The sequence below is a fragment of the Gracilinanus agilis genome, chromosome 4 (assembly GCF_016433145.1).
Source record: "Gracilinanus agilis isolate LMUSP501 chromosome 4, AgileGrace, whole genome shotgun sequence".
Classification (NCBI taxonomy): domain Eukaryota; kingdom Metazoa; phylum Chordata; class Mammalia; order Didelphimorphia; family Didelphidae; genus Gracilinanus; species Gracilinanus agilis.
Genome location: NC_058133.1, coordinates 105,517,592 through 105,534,141, shown reverse-complemented (window position 1 = coordinate 105,534,141; position 16,550 = coordinate 105,517,592). Strand labels below are relative to the sequence as shown.

General features: G+C 46.5%; 1 protein-coding gene across 1 annotated transcript; it reads left to right on the top strand.

Moving 5' to 3' along the window:
* The first annotated feature begins 238 nt into the window (after window positions 1-238).
* On the top strand, window positions 239-15,480 carry MYBPH (myosin binding protein H). Its single transcript, XM_044672895.1, has 11 exons — window positions 239-516; window positions 1,570-1,704; window positions 2,719-2,886; window positions 8,752-8,840; window positions 9,365-9,560; window positions 9,778-9,917; window positions 10,447-10,606; window positions 13,084-13,220; window positions 13,349-13,535; window positions 13,985-14,029; window positions 15,185-15,480. Exons 1-10 carry the CDS (start codon window positions 300-302, stop codon window positions 13,999-14,001), a joined length of 1,446 nt encoding a protein of 481 aa, XP_044528830.1. The 5' UTR covers window positions 239-299; the 3' UTR covers window positions 14,002-14,029; window positions 15,185-15,480.
* Window positions 15,481-16,550: the final 1,070 nt, after the last annotated feature.

Below are 16,550 nucleotides of genomic sequence, written 5' to 3'. Positions count from 1 at the left end.
GCTCACTAGGGGTGGCAGAGGAGCTGACTCCTCAGGGGGCTATGGAGGCCCCTCCCCCTGGAGCTATTCCTGGCTACAACTGGCTTGGCCTTCCCTCTACTCCACCTGCCCCCCCTCATTCCCCCAGCTTGACCTGACCCCACAGCTGGGAATAGTTTGGTTGGGGGGGGGAGTGGCGGGGTGGCTGCTGACTATATAAGCCCTCAGTCTGGCATTGGGTCACCCAGGAAGCCTGGAGCCCTCCATCCCTACCTACCTGCAGAGCACTCCAGGATTCCCCTGAGCTCAGAGACCCCCCAATGATGCCTGGAGAAGCAGAGGCCGAGACCCCAATCTGTGGGCCAGAGGAAAAGACTTCAGATCCTGCCAACGTGTCCATCCCAGAACCCAGTGGAACAGAAGCAATTCCAGAACCCGAAGGGGGAGAGGCGGCTCCTCCAGCACCCCAGGAACCAGCCTCTGAGGAGCCTAGCCCAGCACCGCCCGCAGCCCCACAGCCCCTGCCCCCGAGTGAAGGTGAAGTACAAAGGGAATGGAGACAGTGACTGGTGGAGGTGGGAAGCCCATAGTATAAGAGGGAAAATGCTTTGTTAAATATCACAGAAATGGGAGTTACTCGGGGCGTTGGTCTATAGCAGAGATAACACTGGATTGATACTCAGAGAAACCCGGGTTGGAACGCCACCTTCAGTAGAGACTGGCTGGGTGACTGTGGGCAAGTCTGTAATTGCTGTAAGCCCACACTTTCCTCACCTGTAAAATGGGGTTAATACTTTCTGTAGTTCTTGCCTCACCGGTTTGCTGTGTGTTTGTTGTTTGTAAAGCACTTTTCAGAACCTTAAAATGCCACAAAAATGAGGCAGCTGGCTAATACTGCTCATAGGGTACCAGCCCTGGAGTCAGGAGCACTTTCTTGGGTTCAAATCTGGCTATGTGACTCTGGACAAATCACTTGACCCCAATTGCCAAGCCCTGGCTGCTCTTCTGTCTTAGAAGTGATACTAAGACAGAAGGTAAGGGTTATTTTTTTTCAGTTGCTATATAAATGTCCTTTGTCATCTATGTGAGAGAGTGGTGGTCCAGAAGGCTTGGGTTCAAGTACTACCACTGATTTATTCTAATTTTGTGACCCTGGGCAAGTCACTTAATATCTAAGTGACCCCCAAACAACTCCCTAGGCAGTTAGGTGTCATGGTGTATATATTGGACTTTGAGAACAAGTTCAAATCCTGCCTCAGGCACTAGCTAGCTCTATGACCCTAAGCAAGTTACTTAACAATGGTGTGCTTCAATCTCCTCTTCTGTAAAATAGGACCTAGCTCCCAGGGATGTCGGGAGGATCTAATGAGATGACATGTGTAAAGTGCTTCAAGAACCTTAAAGCACTATATAAATGATATCATTACTATTATTATCTTCAAGTCTGTCAGTCGCAGAGCAGTGTTCAAATACATGGATGCGGGAAGATTCTTTCCACAAGTCTCGTCCAAAAACCAAAATTAGCCTCATCATGGTGGTAAAGGAAGGGAGAGGGTGGTTGGGCGCTGACCCCAAGACTTCTCCCTACAGATCTCCCCAGCTGCCCATTGCTGCTGGCCGTGGAGGATGTGACTGACAGCTCGGTGGCGCTGAGCTGGGAACCCCCAGAAAACCTGGGACGGTTGGGGATACAGGGTTACGTGCTGGAATATTGTCAACAGGGAGGTGAGTAGCCCAAACTTGAGTAGAAGAACCATCAGATAAAGGAGGCTGTTGGGTTAAGAGATCATCAAACTCTTTAGCTAGAAAGGGATTTCAGGTGAAATCTGGGTTAGTCCCAGAAGTGGTAGCCAAGGAAAATCCAGGAGATCTCCATTTCTTCAGGACTTCCAGAAGAGGACAAGGTCTTCTCCGGACTCCCTCTATCGCTTCTCCCTATTCCACACATTTATCTCGATAAAACAGTCCATAATCCCCAGAGTAGATTTATGAGCTCCTTGCATGCTAGGCCTACACCATTTTTCATCTTGTAATTTTCAGTACTCAGCATAGAGCCTGGCATATATTAAAAGCTTAATAAAAGTCTGATAAATTGGATTATAAATAGAGAAATAGATGAGATGACTACAAGAAGGTTTCCCATCTCTCCCCATCCCTCCAAGATTCTCAGTGAATCTAATATGAAAAATAAAAGGAGCTATTTTAGCTTTCCTTTTTGATCTCTGTCCCTTCATTCCCATAAAAATCAATGGAGGATAGTGGGGGTAGGAGGGGCGCAGCTAGAAGGGTCAGTAGATTGAGAGCCAGGCCTAGAGAGAGGAGGTCTTTGGTTCAAATCTGGCCTCAGATATTTCCTAGCTGTGTGATCCTGGGCAAGTCACTTGACCCCCATTGCCCAGCCCTGTCCACTCTACTGCCTGAGAACCAATAAACAGTATTGATTCTAAGATGGAAGGAAAGGGTTTAAAAAAAGCCACTGAGATTCTATTCCTTCTCTGCCTCTACTTTACTGTGTAACTTTGAACAGAGTACATGCCTTCTCTGGTTCCCAGCAGTCCTGTCCCTGCCCAAGATCCCAGGAAGAAGGGTGAGCTAGAAAGGACTTGGAATACGGGGTGTCTTGGACAATGGGAAGAAAGAGGGAAGGAAGCAAGGTCCAGAGAGGAAGGGTAGCTTCCCCAGGTCCCACGGCAAGTCATCCGTGGAGGTTCTCACTTGACATCTCCCATTGTTCCCCAGCTTCAGAGTGGGTGCCTGTGAATGCACGGCCCATGATGGTCACCCAGCATACACTTCGAAACCTGACTACGGGAAGCAAACTCTTCTTTCGGGTATCTGCCGTGAGCTCTGCGGGAACTGGCCCGGCCACTGTCTTGGACCAGCCTGTCCATATCAAGGAGATCATTGGTAAAGTGACACCCCTGATTACCCTTCATCTCCCAGCCACCTCCTCATCCCCATCCCTCCTAGAGCCTCAAGCAAGGCGTAGGAACCATGAAGCCTTCAGAAGGGATTAGAGACTTGGGATGAATCAGTCTCCTAAACTTGAGGCATCTGGTCAAACCAGCAGTTTTCCAATCGTGTCTCCAGGGTAGAAAATTCTCAGGCCCTTCAATCAGTAAGGTGCCTCTCCCTCTGGACCATTGCCCTGTCTCTGGACAGAGGCTGCCCAAAGGGGAGTATCCTTCAGGGAAGGATAATAGAAATCACTTTAATTAGATCCAGAAAGAAACTTAGAGATCATTTTTGTGCAGCCCCCTTATTTAATTTAATTAATTAACATATTTTGAACCCTTACTTTAAGTTTCTATTCTAAGGCAGAAAAATGGGAAGGGCTAGGCAACTGAGGATGAGACTTGTGTCCAGGTTCATACAGCTAGGAAGTGTCTGAGGTCACATTTGAACCCAGGTCCTCCCTATTCCAAACCTGGTACTCTATCCATTGTACTACTTAGCTGCCCCTGGCCCCCTTATATTACAAAGGAATAAATGTAGAGTTAAAGATGTTAAATGATTTCCCCAAGGTTGTACAGAGTTAGCCACAGAATTGGGATTTGAACCTAGATCCTCTAATTCCAGATCCTTTCTACTACACCATGCTGCTTCCTAGGCTTTCATGTCAGGATCCCCAAATCTTCAGAATCAAATTCTACACCATATCTAAACTCATTCTGTCCTAATTTCACAGAAATGGGTTTCTTGGCCTCTAGAAATTCTCCACAATTCTCATTGTTCTGTCTCAAATTCTTCTACGGGCCCTGAGATTCAGTCAATTGATCAGTCTATAAGCATTTATTAAGATTGTCAGGCACTGTGCTAAGCATTGGGGATACAAAAAGGCAAAAAGTCTCTATTCCACCAGAAGTTCACAACCAAATGGCAGAGACAATAAGCAAGTGAATCTACAAATGAACTATATACAAGATAAAAGGGAAATCATTAACAGAGGGAAGGCACTAAATGAAGAACATTTAGGAAAGACTTCCTGTAGAAGATAGGATTTTAGTTGGGACTTAAAGGAGGTCAGGGGATAGAGGAGAGAGAATATTGTAGGCTTGGGGAAAAGCCAGAGAAAATGCCCAGTGCAGAGAGATGGGGTGTTTTGCTTGTGGAACAACCTGGAGGCCAGTGTTACAGGATAGACTGTTGGGGAGTAAGGTGTAAAAAAAAAACTGGCAAAGTGGGAGAGGAAGAGGTTATGAAGGGCTTTGAGTGCCAAACAGAGCATTTTGGTTTTGATTCTGGAGGCAATAGGGAACCGCTAGAAATTATTGAGGGGATAAAGAGATATGGGCAGATCTATGCTTTAGGAAATTCACTTTATTGGCTGAATGGAGTGGAAAGAGCTAATTAGAAAGAAAGCTAAGAGGATCTCAAAGTCAGACCATAGCCTGGCCATGTGACCCGTGATGGGAAAGCAGAATTAGGAAGATGGGGAGAAGGTGCTGGGAAGAATGAGAAAGGGCAATAGATTCAGAGTCAGAAGGACTTCACTTGTGTGAGCTTGGCCAAATCTGTTTAGCTCATTGAGCCTTGATTTCCTCATCTGTAAATGAGGATATTGAACTATCTGACTTCTGTGGGTGTTTCTGGTTTTTAAATCTTAGGATTCTAGGAGGGAGAACAGATCTGGAAAAGAAAAATAAGACAGAAAGAGGCAGGCTTAGAGCTATGGAACTCAACCACCCTATCCCTGTTACTAATATTTCTATTTGCAGGGTGCATTAGCCTCATTCCTATTAGTTACTGCCTTGGAAGGGCTGATCAGGTTTCAGTATCTTAATGGCAATGAGTCACTTGGTCCACGATGAGCTCCCTGGGGATCATTTGTGCCCCTAGGGTGGAGAAAGACATGAAGAAGCAGGTGTCCTGGGGTCTGCATCTTCTCTTTCCTTCTTTCCCTAGCCACAAGGGTTTTTTATCTCCTCCTCACCCGGAACAACGAATGGGAGGAATCTGGTTCCCTCAGGTCTTTGGGACAATCCATGGTAAAGACACAAAACTACGAATGAGCCTTTTAAGAAGAAAAGAAATGGGCCTCCATGGCAGAAAGAAGGGCTTGGGTTCATGGGACTTAAAGCTGGAAGGGACTTTAGAGACCATTTAGTAAGACCTCTAAATTTTGTGAGTCAAAAAACCAAGATTTGTGATCATCAGATCATGAATTTAGAAGTGGAAGAGGCCTCAGCATCACATTCAAGACCTTCAATTTACAGATAAGGAAACAGACACAGATAAATCAAGTCTCTTACCCAGGGACATACAGCTAAAGCCAAAATCAAACTTAGTTCTTCCTAGTTCTAAGGGTCCACCATGACATCTCGCCTAATGTAATGCTTAGCCCGTTCACAAAGAAGTGGGATCCAGAGCTTGGATTTAAACTAGAATCTTCTTTTTTACTCCAACTCCAGTGACAAGCAAGACTTTCTAACTACAAGGTTTCCAAAACTCTAGAACAAGTGGTTTAAATTGCTTAGGATAAAAGAATCTTATGGTAAAGAATCCTAATTAGAGATTGTTTTATTCTACCCCTTCATTGACAGTTGAGGATAGTATAGCCTAGCCAGAAAAGTGAAACAATTTTCCCCAAAGTCATACAGCCAAGACTTAAACCCAGGTCTCTGGATTCCTGGTTCAGTCTAGAACTCTTCTCATTATTCCTTTCTTTTTTTCATTTAAAAATTGTTTGGGTTTTTTCCCATTTCAAACCCTTGCCATCTATCCTAGTAACAGCTCTAAGACAGAAGGGCAAAAAGGACTAAGTGATTTAGTGATTTGCCCAGTCACACAGCTAGGAAGTGTCAGAAGTCCCCTCACTATTGCTTTCTTCTGAGCTTTCTTCCCTTGGGTTTTCTGAGACCCCAAAAAGACTCCCATCATTTAGAGCCAGGTGAGATTCAATCCTTCTTAGAGGCAGAGCAAAGGAAAAAATGATCTCCAAAAGTCCTTCCAAGTCTGGAGAACCTGATTCTTTGCCCTCTCACCATTCCATGAGATGGGGAGAATGTCCAGTTTGTGAAGGAAAATGACTAAATGGGTCCACTGTAACTGGACTTGGGAAAATAAGAAAATGTCAAGACCCCTAACAGTCAGCCTAGGATCCCAAGGGTCCCTCTCTTTAGCCTGTATATCTAGAATAGAGCTATTTCCCCAGCACAGGCCATCATGCACCTGACAAGAAAGGACAGGAATCCCAATTTCCTGGCATAGGTGCTAAGCTGAGCTAGGCCCTGTTGGGATCTCAAGGCCTTTGTGGAGGAAGATGGAACACACCAGCAAATAAGCCAGACATTGCTTACACTTTACTTCATTAAAATTCCTCTGGGGCAAAAGGAGGAAGGAATTTCCTGGAGAGAAAGTGGGAAGGATGGGGGCAGGGAGAGAGTATGAATAACCAAGTCCCTCCCAAAGGAATGGAGGGGAGGGCCCTGTTGTCCAAGGACCTCAGCTGCTCAGCTGTCCTTCCCTTCTGCCACCTGGGCCTGCCAAGCATAGCTTTCCCCCTGTCAGCTGCTCCAACATCATTCCTCTGCTCCAAAAAGGAATGGAATTCTGGACAGGCAGATGCCTGCTGTCTAATCCCAGGGGAGACAGAGTGTTCCTGCCCCCCCACCCCCCTTCCTGCCCCAGCCCCTTCCATCAGGCCTCTCCTCTCAGAGCCATCTGATGGCATGGAGCATATCGATCCATCACTCAGTGATCCCTAAGATCTCTTCAGTGGAAAGATGGCAGGTTTTAGAGTCAGTGGACCTGGGTTCAAATATTGGTTCTACTACTTATCTACCTGTTACTACTACTACTACCACTATTACCAAAAGTCTGAGAAGTAATACACAGTAAGTATCTGAAGCAGAATTTATCCTAAAGTCTTCTTGAATCCAAGTCCAGCACTCCATGCACTGAACCACCTAATTGCCTATTATTACATCCTGAATTACTATTAGCAAGCCAATTAATCACTCTACTTCTCAGTTTTCTCATCTACAAAATGAAGAGGTTGGAAGAAGCATGGTATAGTAGAAAGAGGGCTGGATTTCAGAGTTCAAGGACCGAAGTTCAAATCCCAGTTCTGCCATTTACTATCTATATGATCCTGGGAAATTTCACTTTCTGGGCCTCAGTTTCCTCATCTTTATTAATAAATGGGTTCAATTAAATGGCTTCCATGATCTCCTCCAGTTTAGAATATATCATCCTGTAATTCTATTATTATTTGATCTCTAAAGACTCTTCTAGAGATGGTCCCTCATTGCTACCATTCGTGTATCCTCAGAGTTGGCTACCAAAGCGACTGTTCTGAGTTGAGATTCCAAAATTTGAGGAGCCTGAGAATCTCATCCATGGAGGAATCAGCTCCTCTTTTGGGGATGAGTGGGGCACAGCCTCTGATGACAGTTATATAGATGTTATGGATGTCTTCTCATAGCACCTTTACATCCCAAGGGACCTGAGGAATCATGAAGTTCTACCTTATTCCTTCCTTCCTTCCTTCCTTCCTTCCTTCCTTCCTTCCTTCCTTTTCTTTCCTTCTCTCTTTCTGTTTCTTTCTTTGTTTCTTTCTTTGTTTCTTTCTTTGTTTCTTTCTTTGTTTGTTTGTTTCTTTGTTTGTTTGTTTGTTTCTTTCTTTCTTTCTTTCTTTCTTTCTTTCTTTCTTTCTTTCTTTCTTTCTTTCTTTCTTTCTTAAACCCTTACCTTGTGTCTTAAAATCAATACTAAGTATCAGTTCCAAGGCAAGAAGGGCTAGGCAATTAGGGTTAAGTGACTTGCCCAAGATCATAAATCTAGTGTCTAAGGTTGAATTTGAACCCAGGGCCCTTTCATCTCCAGGCTTTGGCTCTCTATACACTGTGCCCTCTAGCTGCCCCTTTTGCCTTGTTTTTACCACTTGGCTCCTATGCTCGAATGGAAGCTGGTTTCTTGCCTCCCTGAGGTTTCTGCAGCCATTCGTGTTCCTTCTTTCCATGTATACTGCAGGAGTATTTGTGTACTCTCCCTCCCTCCCAGATTGTCTCCCATCTCTCAGGGAATCCATAAGGAAAGTAAAAGGTTTCGGACTTCATCTGAAGGGATTAAGGTGAGACTTTAGGAATGTTTCCCCGGCTAAGAGGTTAAGAGATATATAGATATGGTGACAGGAAGGGGCTGAGGCATCCCTTTCCCTGGCTATAATTAAGAGAGAAGAGACACCCAGGCAGTGTCATTTGCATCTGAGGCCGTCTAGCCTAGAGCAACATGATCTCTGAAGGGCTGAAGTGCATCTCCCAGCCGGGAATGGAGGAGGTAGAAAGATTTATTTGCTCCCTTCCTCAGAAAAGCTGAGGCCATCAGGTGAACAGGTGCAGTGTCTGTTCTTCATCAGGGTGAGGCCAGGGAGGAACTGAAGCCCAGGGCAAATCCCAGGCTGACCTGGCTGGAGTTGCCAAGAGAGTGCCATGGATGTTTAACACTTCACACTCTTAGGCAACATGTGCAGGGGTTCCCCAGGAGAGCCTGAAGTCATGTCAGTCACTCTGCCTCCCCTGAGAGCCTCCCCTGGCTATGCCCAACACTGGGATCTCCAAGCATGGCCTAGGATAGGAGACATTGCCCTCTCCACCCGAGGAAGTGCCATCTTGGGGTCCCAAGAAAGTAGGCAGGATCCTAGAACTCATGAAAGAGAGAGACCCAGGATAGATTCTTTGCCCCAGCTGTTTCCCTCTTCACCATCTTAAAGCCCCACCTTCCTGCTCAAAGGGGCTGATGGCTGAACCCATTGTTCTCTTTCTCACTCAGAGGCCCCCAAGATCCGAGTCCCCCGCTACCTGCGCCAGACCTATATCCGCCAAGTTGGGGAGGCCATCAACCTCCAGATTCCTTTCCAAGTGAGTATGTCTTTCCTCTGGGGGGATGGTTGAAACTCTGTCCCTTTATACCCTAAGCCTCAGTTTCCTCCTCTGTAAAGTGGTCTCTGTCAGCTCTAGATCTATGATCCCACAAGCCAGCTCACTGACCCCAAAGGGTAAGACTCCTTCTACTCACAAGACCTGGCGGGGCCTCATAAAGCTGGGCTCTGGGCCACAGTACTCATTTTTCTAGCCTTATGATTTTTGCTCATTTGCTGGCCAGGAAGACCCAATATTTGCACCCATTGTTCAACAACCCAAGTGTGACAACCATCCCTTATCAGAAGTACTGCAAATACAGGTGGGAGCCTCTAACTGTATGACCACAGACCCAGTTTCCCCAGGAAAATGAAGAGTTGAAGAATTTACTTATTTCATGGGATCATTAGGGAAAAAAAAGTATTTTATAAACCTTAAAAGTGCTATAAAAATATGAGTTATTGTAACTGTTATTATTACCACCATCCCTTCTGCTTTTCTTCCCTCTCCTCCACCCCTCCCAGAGTACAACTAAGCCTCAGGTCACCTGGACCCATAACGGTCATGCCCTAGACACCAAACGTGTGAGTGTGCGCAATGGGGAACAGGATTCCATCCTCTTCATCCGCTCAGCCCAGAGGGTTGATTCAGGACGCTACGAGCTCAGCATTCAACTGGAAGGCCTAGAGGCCAAGGCTACCATTGACATCTTGGTGATCGGTATGGCTAAGGGAGAAAGGAGACAATTAGGGCTATCATTTGGGAACCCAAGTGTCCCTGGTCCTGGGAGGGGCCAGACAGGTCATGGGGGAAGCAGCAGGCAGGGAGGTGTGATCTTTGCCAATCTGGGTTTTGTGAGCCAAGGGAAATGGGTGCCATGGTAGAAATATGCTGCCCTGGAGAGAATTGTAGTCTCAGCTACTTCCTGGCCTTTCAGAGAGACCCGGGCCCCCCAAAAGCATCAAACTGTTGGATGTGTGGGGCTTCAATGCTGCTCTGGAGTGGACACCCCCTGAGGACACTGGCAACACAGAGTTACTGGGCTACACAGTGCAGAAGGCAGATCGGAAGACAGGGGTGAGTAAGGCTGAGTAGGCAGAGTTGGACAGGTCTTGGGGGGGGGGTCCCTTCAGAGGACCAGAGTGGGAGGGTTGATAGTTAGGAATGGATCCCAGCAGGGATTGCTTATTAGCTGTGTGACCATAAAGTGAGTCAATTCACATCTTTATTTCAGTTTCCTCATCCATAAGATGGGAATAATCAGTAAGATGGGACTATCAAATTTCTAGATTTATTATGAGGAAAGCTTGTTGTAAACCTCAAGACATTACATAAATGCAAGTCATTCTTCTCTTAGACTAGTCTCTGGAGTGTGGGGAAGAGGAATTAATTTGGGGAAGTGCCTGATCAAGTATGAAGGTCTAGAATGGGAAGGGAAAGCCTCAGACTATCTTTCTTCTACTCTCTGAGACTTCTCCCTTCTACCCAACTCTGGTAGGACCATGACTGGGATAAATGGCCCAGGTGTCCAGGGATGGGTTGGGGTCAGTGAATAAAGGAAGGTAGAGCAGGCTCTCTGGGTGACTGGATGCTGGGGTCCCCACAGCAATGGTTCACAGTCTTGGAGCACTGCCACCGGACAAACTGTACGGTGTCTGACCTCATCATTGGGAATTCCTACTCCTTCCGGGTCTTCTCAGAAAACCAGTGTGGCCTGAGTGCCACAGCTCCTGTCACAGCTGAGCTGGCCCACATCCAGAAGGCAGGTAAGTTTGTGCTCCCAGGCACCTGGAAGGATAACTCTTCTTATGGCACCAATCTGGCTTCCTCTTCCTCTTTATGGGCACTCTGAGCTTCTCAAACTCACCCTCCTCTGAGCTCTCTCTGTTCTCTCTGTCTCTCTCTTCTTTATCCTGGTTCACTCACACAGACACACATATTTCAACTTAAAATACTGAGGCCAATTGTTCTTCTATTTGGTGACCTTTAGGGGTTTCCCATCACCTCTAAATAGAGGAGAAGTTCCTGAGTGGCTCTCCACAATCTGACCTCAACCTACCTGCCCAACCTCATTCCACACTAATATTACTACCACTAATGATAATAGCTGGAATTTATATAGCACTTGGAGGTTCTGTCTCATTTGGTTCTCATAACCATCCTGTGAGGTAGGGATTCAGTATCACCCCCATTTCACAGATGGAGATTCTAAGGCAAACCAAGGTTGAAGTGGCTTGCCCATGGTCATGTAACTAGTGAGTACCTAAAGCAGAATTTGAACTTGGGTCTCCCACTTTATCGCTTGGCTTCTCCCCTTCATGTCTACAGTACTATTATGTTCCATGTTTACTAGTGTAGCCACTGGACTTACTCTTGTCCTTAGCTCTAGTGGAACTCTTCCCCCATTCTCATTCTGCCCTGTGTCATTCCCCTGGTTTTGCTCAAGACCATTCTGGAGTGAGTTACCCTCTCCCCCACTCCTGCCCCCTACCCCCATCTCTATCAGTTGAAGTTCTTGCCACATTTCAAGGTCAAACGCATATGCCATCCCCTAGATGAAGCCTTCCCCAGCTATCCCCTCCCTAGAGAAAGTGATCTGTCCCTACTCGGGTTTATAACAGCATTTTGCCTGGGCCTCTCTCCTTTGCACTAATCTCATCAAAGTTATCTTCTCAGAGCTATTTGTGTCCTGGTCCTTCCTCCATTGGATTTTATGTTCCTTGAGAGTCAGGCCCAAGTCATATCTTTGTATCTCTCTTTTGGAGTATGGTGTTTGCACAGGGTGGGTGCTTTTTAAAAAGTGTGTTGCATTTAATTATAGATGCAACTGAATATTGTCCCCTTGGGAGGCCAAATACTTATTCTAGAGATGTACCGCTCCAAGCATGTGGGGGTCTCTTCTTCAGTCCTCAGTGGCTATGGCAACATTTTTTTAATAACCTCAGTGGTGACAGGTCATTAACCAAAAAGGGTAGGTTTGATTTTCGAAGACAGCTAAACATCATTCAGAGCCTCATTGGTTTAGGGTCCAAAGTGTGGGGAGGCCAATCAGTGGGTCCTGAAAGCAGTTTCTAAAGAGAGAAAAATTTCCATGGTTGGAGTATGTCACCTTCAGAGGATTTTAGGATTTACAGTTGGAGGGGACCTCAGAGATCATATTATCCACACCCCTAATTTTGCAGACGAATGAGGCTCAAGGAAGGGAATTAAGTGGCCCAAGGTCACTTAGCTAAGCAGCAGAGGGGACTGCTTAGAATGACAGAATGTCAGAGCTAAAGGAAACCTTAGGAATCATCTAACACAAAGCCCTCGTTTTACAAATGAGGAAACTGAGGCTTAGAGGACACAGTGAACTGCCCAAAGCCACAGAGCAGAACGAAGACTTAAGGCTGGTCTCCTGACCCACAACACTACACTGCACTCATTTAGTTCTAGTTTTTGTTCAAATTCGGTGGCATGATCATCTGGTCCTCCAGCTGTCTGATCCCAGAATGGCTGCCCCCTCCCCGGTATGCCACTCTTTCCATCAGAAGGGGGAGGTTCAAGGAAGGCAGTCTCACTGTGCTATCAGCCTGAGTGTTATAGAATAAAGAAAGTGAATATCTTGCCAAAAGAAAAATCAATGCTCTCAGATCACCCAGAGAGACAGTAGCTTATGTGTATACAAATAGATCTCTATCTGTCTTTATTTCTCTCTTATCTTCAGTCTCTGCTTTCCTCTGCCTCCATGAGTGTCTCCCTATCTCTAGGTTGCTGTAAATTGCTCACTCCCTGCCTCCCAAAGGCCCCAGGAGTTGGGGGGGCCCTGTCTCAGGGTTCTAGGGGAACAGAATAAGGGATAGAGGAACCGGATATATCTAAATCTCTGACTCCAAGAACTATCTCTCTCCTTTCCCTTTCTCAGTTTCCTCCTTATCAATTCCAGCAAAATTCTAACCCGGGGAACGCCTATCCCCTAAAGTTAAAACTCATTGGGCAAGACACTTACTTGAGGCTCTGTAGACTCAGCTTCCCCATCTGCAAAACAAGGATAATAATCCTTAACCTTACCTATTTCAACAGTATCATTATAAGGCTGCATTAAAGTCATACATGTAAAAATGTCTTCAATATCACAGAATATGTATTGGGAATGCTGTTTTTCCAAGGGGATAAAAGGAGAGACCAGGTCTCTTTCCCAATGGCTCCAGCTTCCTGGGGTTCTAAGCTCTTGTTTTATCCCACTCCCACCCCTCCTCATCAGATACTGTTAGCAAGCGAGATGGCATCCGTGAGAGAGACTTCTCAGAAGCCCCCAAGTTTACCCACCCTCTAGCAGACCACACGACCACCCCCGGTTACAGTACCCAGCTGTTCTGCTCTGTTCGAGCAACCCCCAAGGTGAGGAGTTCAGATGGGAAGGGAATGGTATAGTGAGGAAGGGGAAGACATATAAGTGTACTAGCTGGGGCTTGCCAACAGGGGGTTTCCTGGCTCCCCCCATATCCCTTATGTCCCTTCTTTTCCAGCCCAAGATCATCTGGATGAAAAACAAGATGGACATACAAGGTAACCCCAAATACCGGGCCCTCAGTGAGCAAGGCGTCTGCTCCTTGGAGATTCGGAAGCCCAGCCTTTTCGACGCAGGAGTTTATACTTGCAAGGCCATCAACGCCCTGGGTGAGGCCTCTGTGGACTGTCGGCTGGACGTGAAAGGTAAAGAGTTCAGTGAAGAAAGATGGGGGTGGCAGAAGACTCCCATTGTAGACGTTCATGAGTCATAGCAGGTCATTTTTTTAATCCTATTTCATCCCCTTGGAGCTGAATAAAGCTAGGTAGACTCTAAGAGTATCCTTGGAGAATGAATTGGAAACTTGGGGGCTTCTGAGATAGGATGGAAGGGATGGCAGTAGGACAAAGCAAGGTCAGACCTTAGAAAGGCTTTTCACGTGAGGAAAATACAAGATGTGACAGCACGGTATCCCAGAGAGGGTATGGAGCCTTCCTAACCTGGAGACACTGGACAAGCCCAGGGGGAAGAAGAGGGAGGTGGCTTCTTTGTGGTGTCCAGAAGCTCAGAGATGCTGACCCATCTCCCCCAGGGGCCTTTTTTTCCTCCTCCCTGGCCCATAGGCTGCAGACCTGACAGACCAAATCTCTTACAGCTTCTGCCACACACTGAAGAGTGCCAGAAGTTTCAGACTGAAAAGGTAAGTTAAAGTAGGGCCTTTGACTAAGGTGATGGGCTGGGGGGAGGGTGCCAGGGATAGAGAAATCCTGAGATCAGCAGGATTGGGGTGCATGGGAAAAGAAAGGACAGGGAGGGTTTATCACTAAGGAAGAAGGGGAATCTGTAGACTTAGGTGGAGCTAGATTGGAGTTGGGGGGGAAGGGGAAGGACAGGGAGGGTTTATCACTAAGGAACATAGGGAATCTCTAGTCATGGGTACAACTAACCTGGAGTTGGAGGGAAGGACTTCCTGAGGTTCCTCCAGGGGGAGATATGGGCACAGAGAGTAGAGTGGTGGACTTGGATTCCAGAAAACTTAAGTTCAAATCCAGCTTCACACACTTACTAGCTATGTGTCCCTAGGCAAGTCACTTCACTTCTGTTTGCCTCAGTTTCCTCATTTGTAAAATGGGCTTAGTAATAATGCCAACCTCTCAAGGTTGTTGGGAGGGTCAAATGAGATAATATTTGTAAAATGTTTTATAAACCTTAAAGCTTTAAATAAATGCTATCTAATATCTTTTTGGTGGAGGGAGGTGCCAGTACTAGGGAGATACTGTAGTCAGATGGAAAGAATACATAACTCTAGTCATTGAAGGAATCTAAGTTCCAGTCGCAGCTCTACCACTTTTTAAATTTAGACCCTTGCCTTCCTTCTTAGAATCAATATTGTAGATTGATTCCAAGGCAGGAAAGTGGTAAGGGCTAGACAATAGGGGCTAAGTGACTTGCCCAGGGTCACACATCAAGGAAGTGTCTGAGGCCAGGTTTGAACCCAGGTCCTCCTGCTTCTAAGCCTGGCTCTCTATCTATTGTTGTGACTCTTACATAAATTCTTCTTTGTCACTCCCTCCACCTACCTCATAAGCCTATTTCACAAGTCACTAACTTTTCTGGGCCTGTGTTTTATCCTCTTTAAAATGGGGGTGATCTTTGTTTTGCCTCATCTTAGGTGGGACTCAGTGGAGGAAGTAATGTTGCTTGTATTTAAGGCATTCCTAAGAAGCCAGAGGGATGGGAAGCAGGGGTGATAATGAGGTTAAGGCTGCAAATAGGAATTTAGGAGAGGAAAACCTGAGATGAGAAAGGAGTGGAGTTGACATGGGGTTTTGCTTTTCCTTTTTTTTCTTTGGAGGAGGAGCTCTGTATCTCAAGGGGTGAAGAGGCCTTATCTCTCCTAGATGCTACTGGAGCTTCCACCAGGACCAGTTGTGATCCTCAAGCTGGAAGACCCCTACCTGGGCACCCAGTAGCGGGCAGCTCAGCTCCTTCCTCCCCTCAAAACTGGAGCCAGGAGAACTGGTCTCATTGGACCACCAGGGAGGGAGCTACCCAGAGCTTCGAAGACCAGCATGGGGGGAATTGCAAAGGGTGGGGTCCTTGAATAAAGAAGTGTGTATGTTGTTATTCAAGAAGGATGACTTGGAAAGGATGTCAGTGTCAGTGGACACTCTGGAAGGGGTTGCTCTATCCTAGCCTGCAGTTCTGAGGGGTCTCCTTAGATGTAGTCCTTACCATTGCCACTGACACACTCACTCTCGGAGTTCCTAGGTGTCACTCTATAATTGTGTGCCTTTAAGGATGCAACAGGGGTATCATCCCATAACTGGGGTACAGGTGACTGAGTGTGTTACTGAGGACCTGGTTCTCTTGGATATACCACTGTAAGTCTGGGGGTCCCATTTGTTGCATAGGCAAGTCATTTAGGGACCCACCTCCTATTAGCTCCAAATTCCATCAGCTGACTTGAAGACCAAGTAGGTTCCCAACTACCCACCCTTCCCTCATGCCTCCAAAGCACCCACCACCACCATCCCATAGGCTGCACCAGATTCTCTCCAAGTTCCCTTGTTCCCACCACCCTTGGTCAACTAGTGCTATGATTGTATCTTGTTGGTTTCATAATCTTTTATTGGTCAGTTCTTCCCCATTCTGGGAGCCAATGGAGTGATGTTCTTCCCTACTCCCCATTCCACATTAAGGAAAGTTGATGCAGATTGATGGAAATCTGATCTAGAGACAAGATTCAAACTCAGTCACCCTGCCTTCCCCTCTAATACTATAGAGCAGGGTCCCACCTTGGCACTGATCTTTCCCAGCATGCCTTTGGGGGCTTGGAACAAAACCAAGGTGGATCAATTAGGCCCATTAAAAAGTTCCCTAGTGGCTTCTTTTAAAGGTGTTTCCCTTCTGATTTAAATGGTACTGAACAATTCTTGCCCAGCTTATAAGGGTACCGAAGGCAACTCCCCAAGTGCGTTAGCACTGGGTACAACAGCCTTCACCTCATGTTGGCAGATGGGCTCAATTTATTGATATAATTATTCCCCACCTCATCTAGCTCCCAGGAGAGTATAAGTGATGTCTTGGCATCTGTGCCCTGCTCGCCCATCCCGTGAGCTTCAGCTCTAGAGTCAGAGTTCCAGTCCTTCTGAAAGAAACTATTTCTTCACTGAGTTGGGTGAGAGTCCCAGATGGTTCTGGCATGGCCTCATCCCCAA

What these genes read in the sequence shown, in the direction of transcription:
- MYBPH (XM_044672895.1), top strand. Translation starts at nt 300, where the DNA reads ATGATGCCTGGAGAAGCAGAGGCCGAGACCCCAATCTGTGGGCCAGAG. An exon ending in AGGCAGATCGGAAGACAGGG is followed by an intron (nt 9,918 to 10,446) that starts GTGAGTAAGGCT and finishes GGGTCCCCACAG; the next exon opens with CAATGGTTCACAGTCTTGGA. An exon ending in GGCCCACATCCAGAAGGCAG is followed by an intron (nt 10,607 to 13,083) that starts GTAAGTTTGTGC and finishes CCTCCTCATCAG; the next exon opens with ATACTGTTAGCAAGCGAGAT.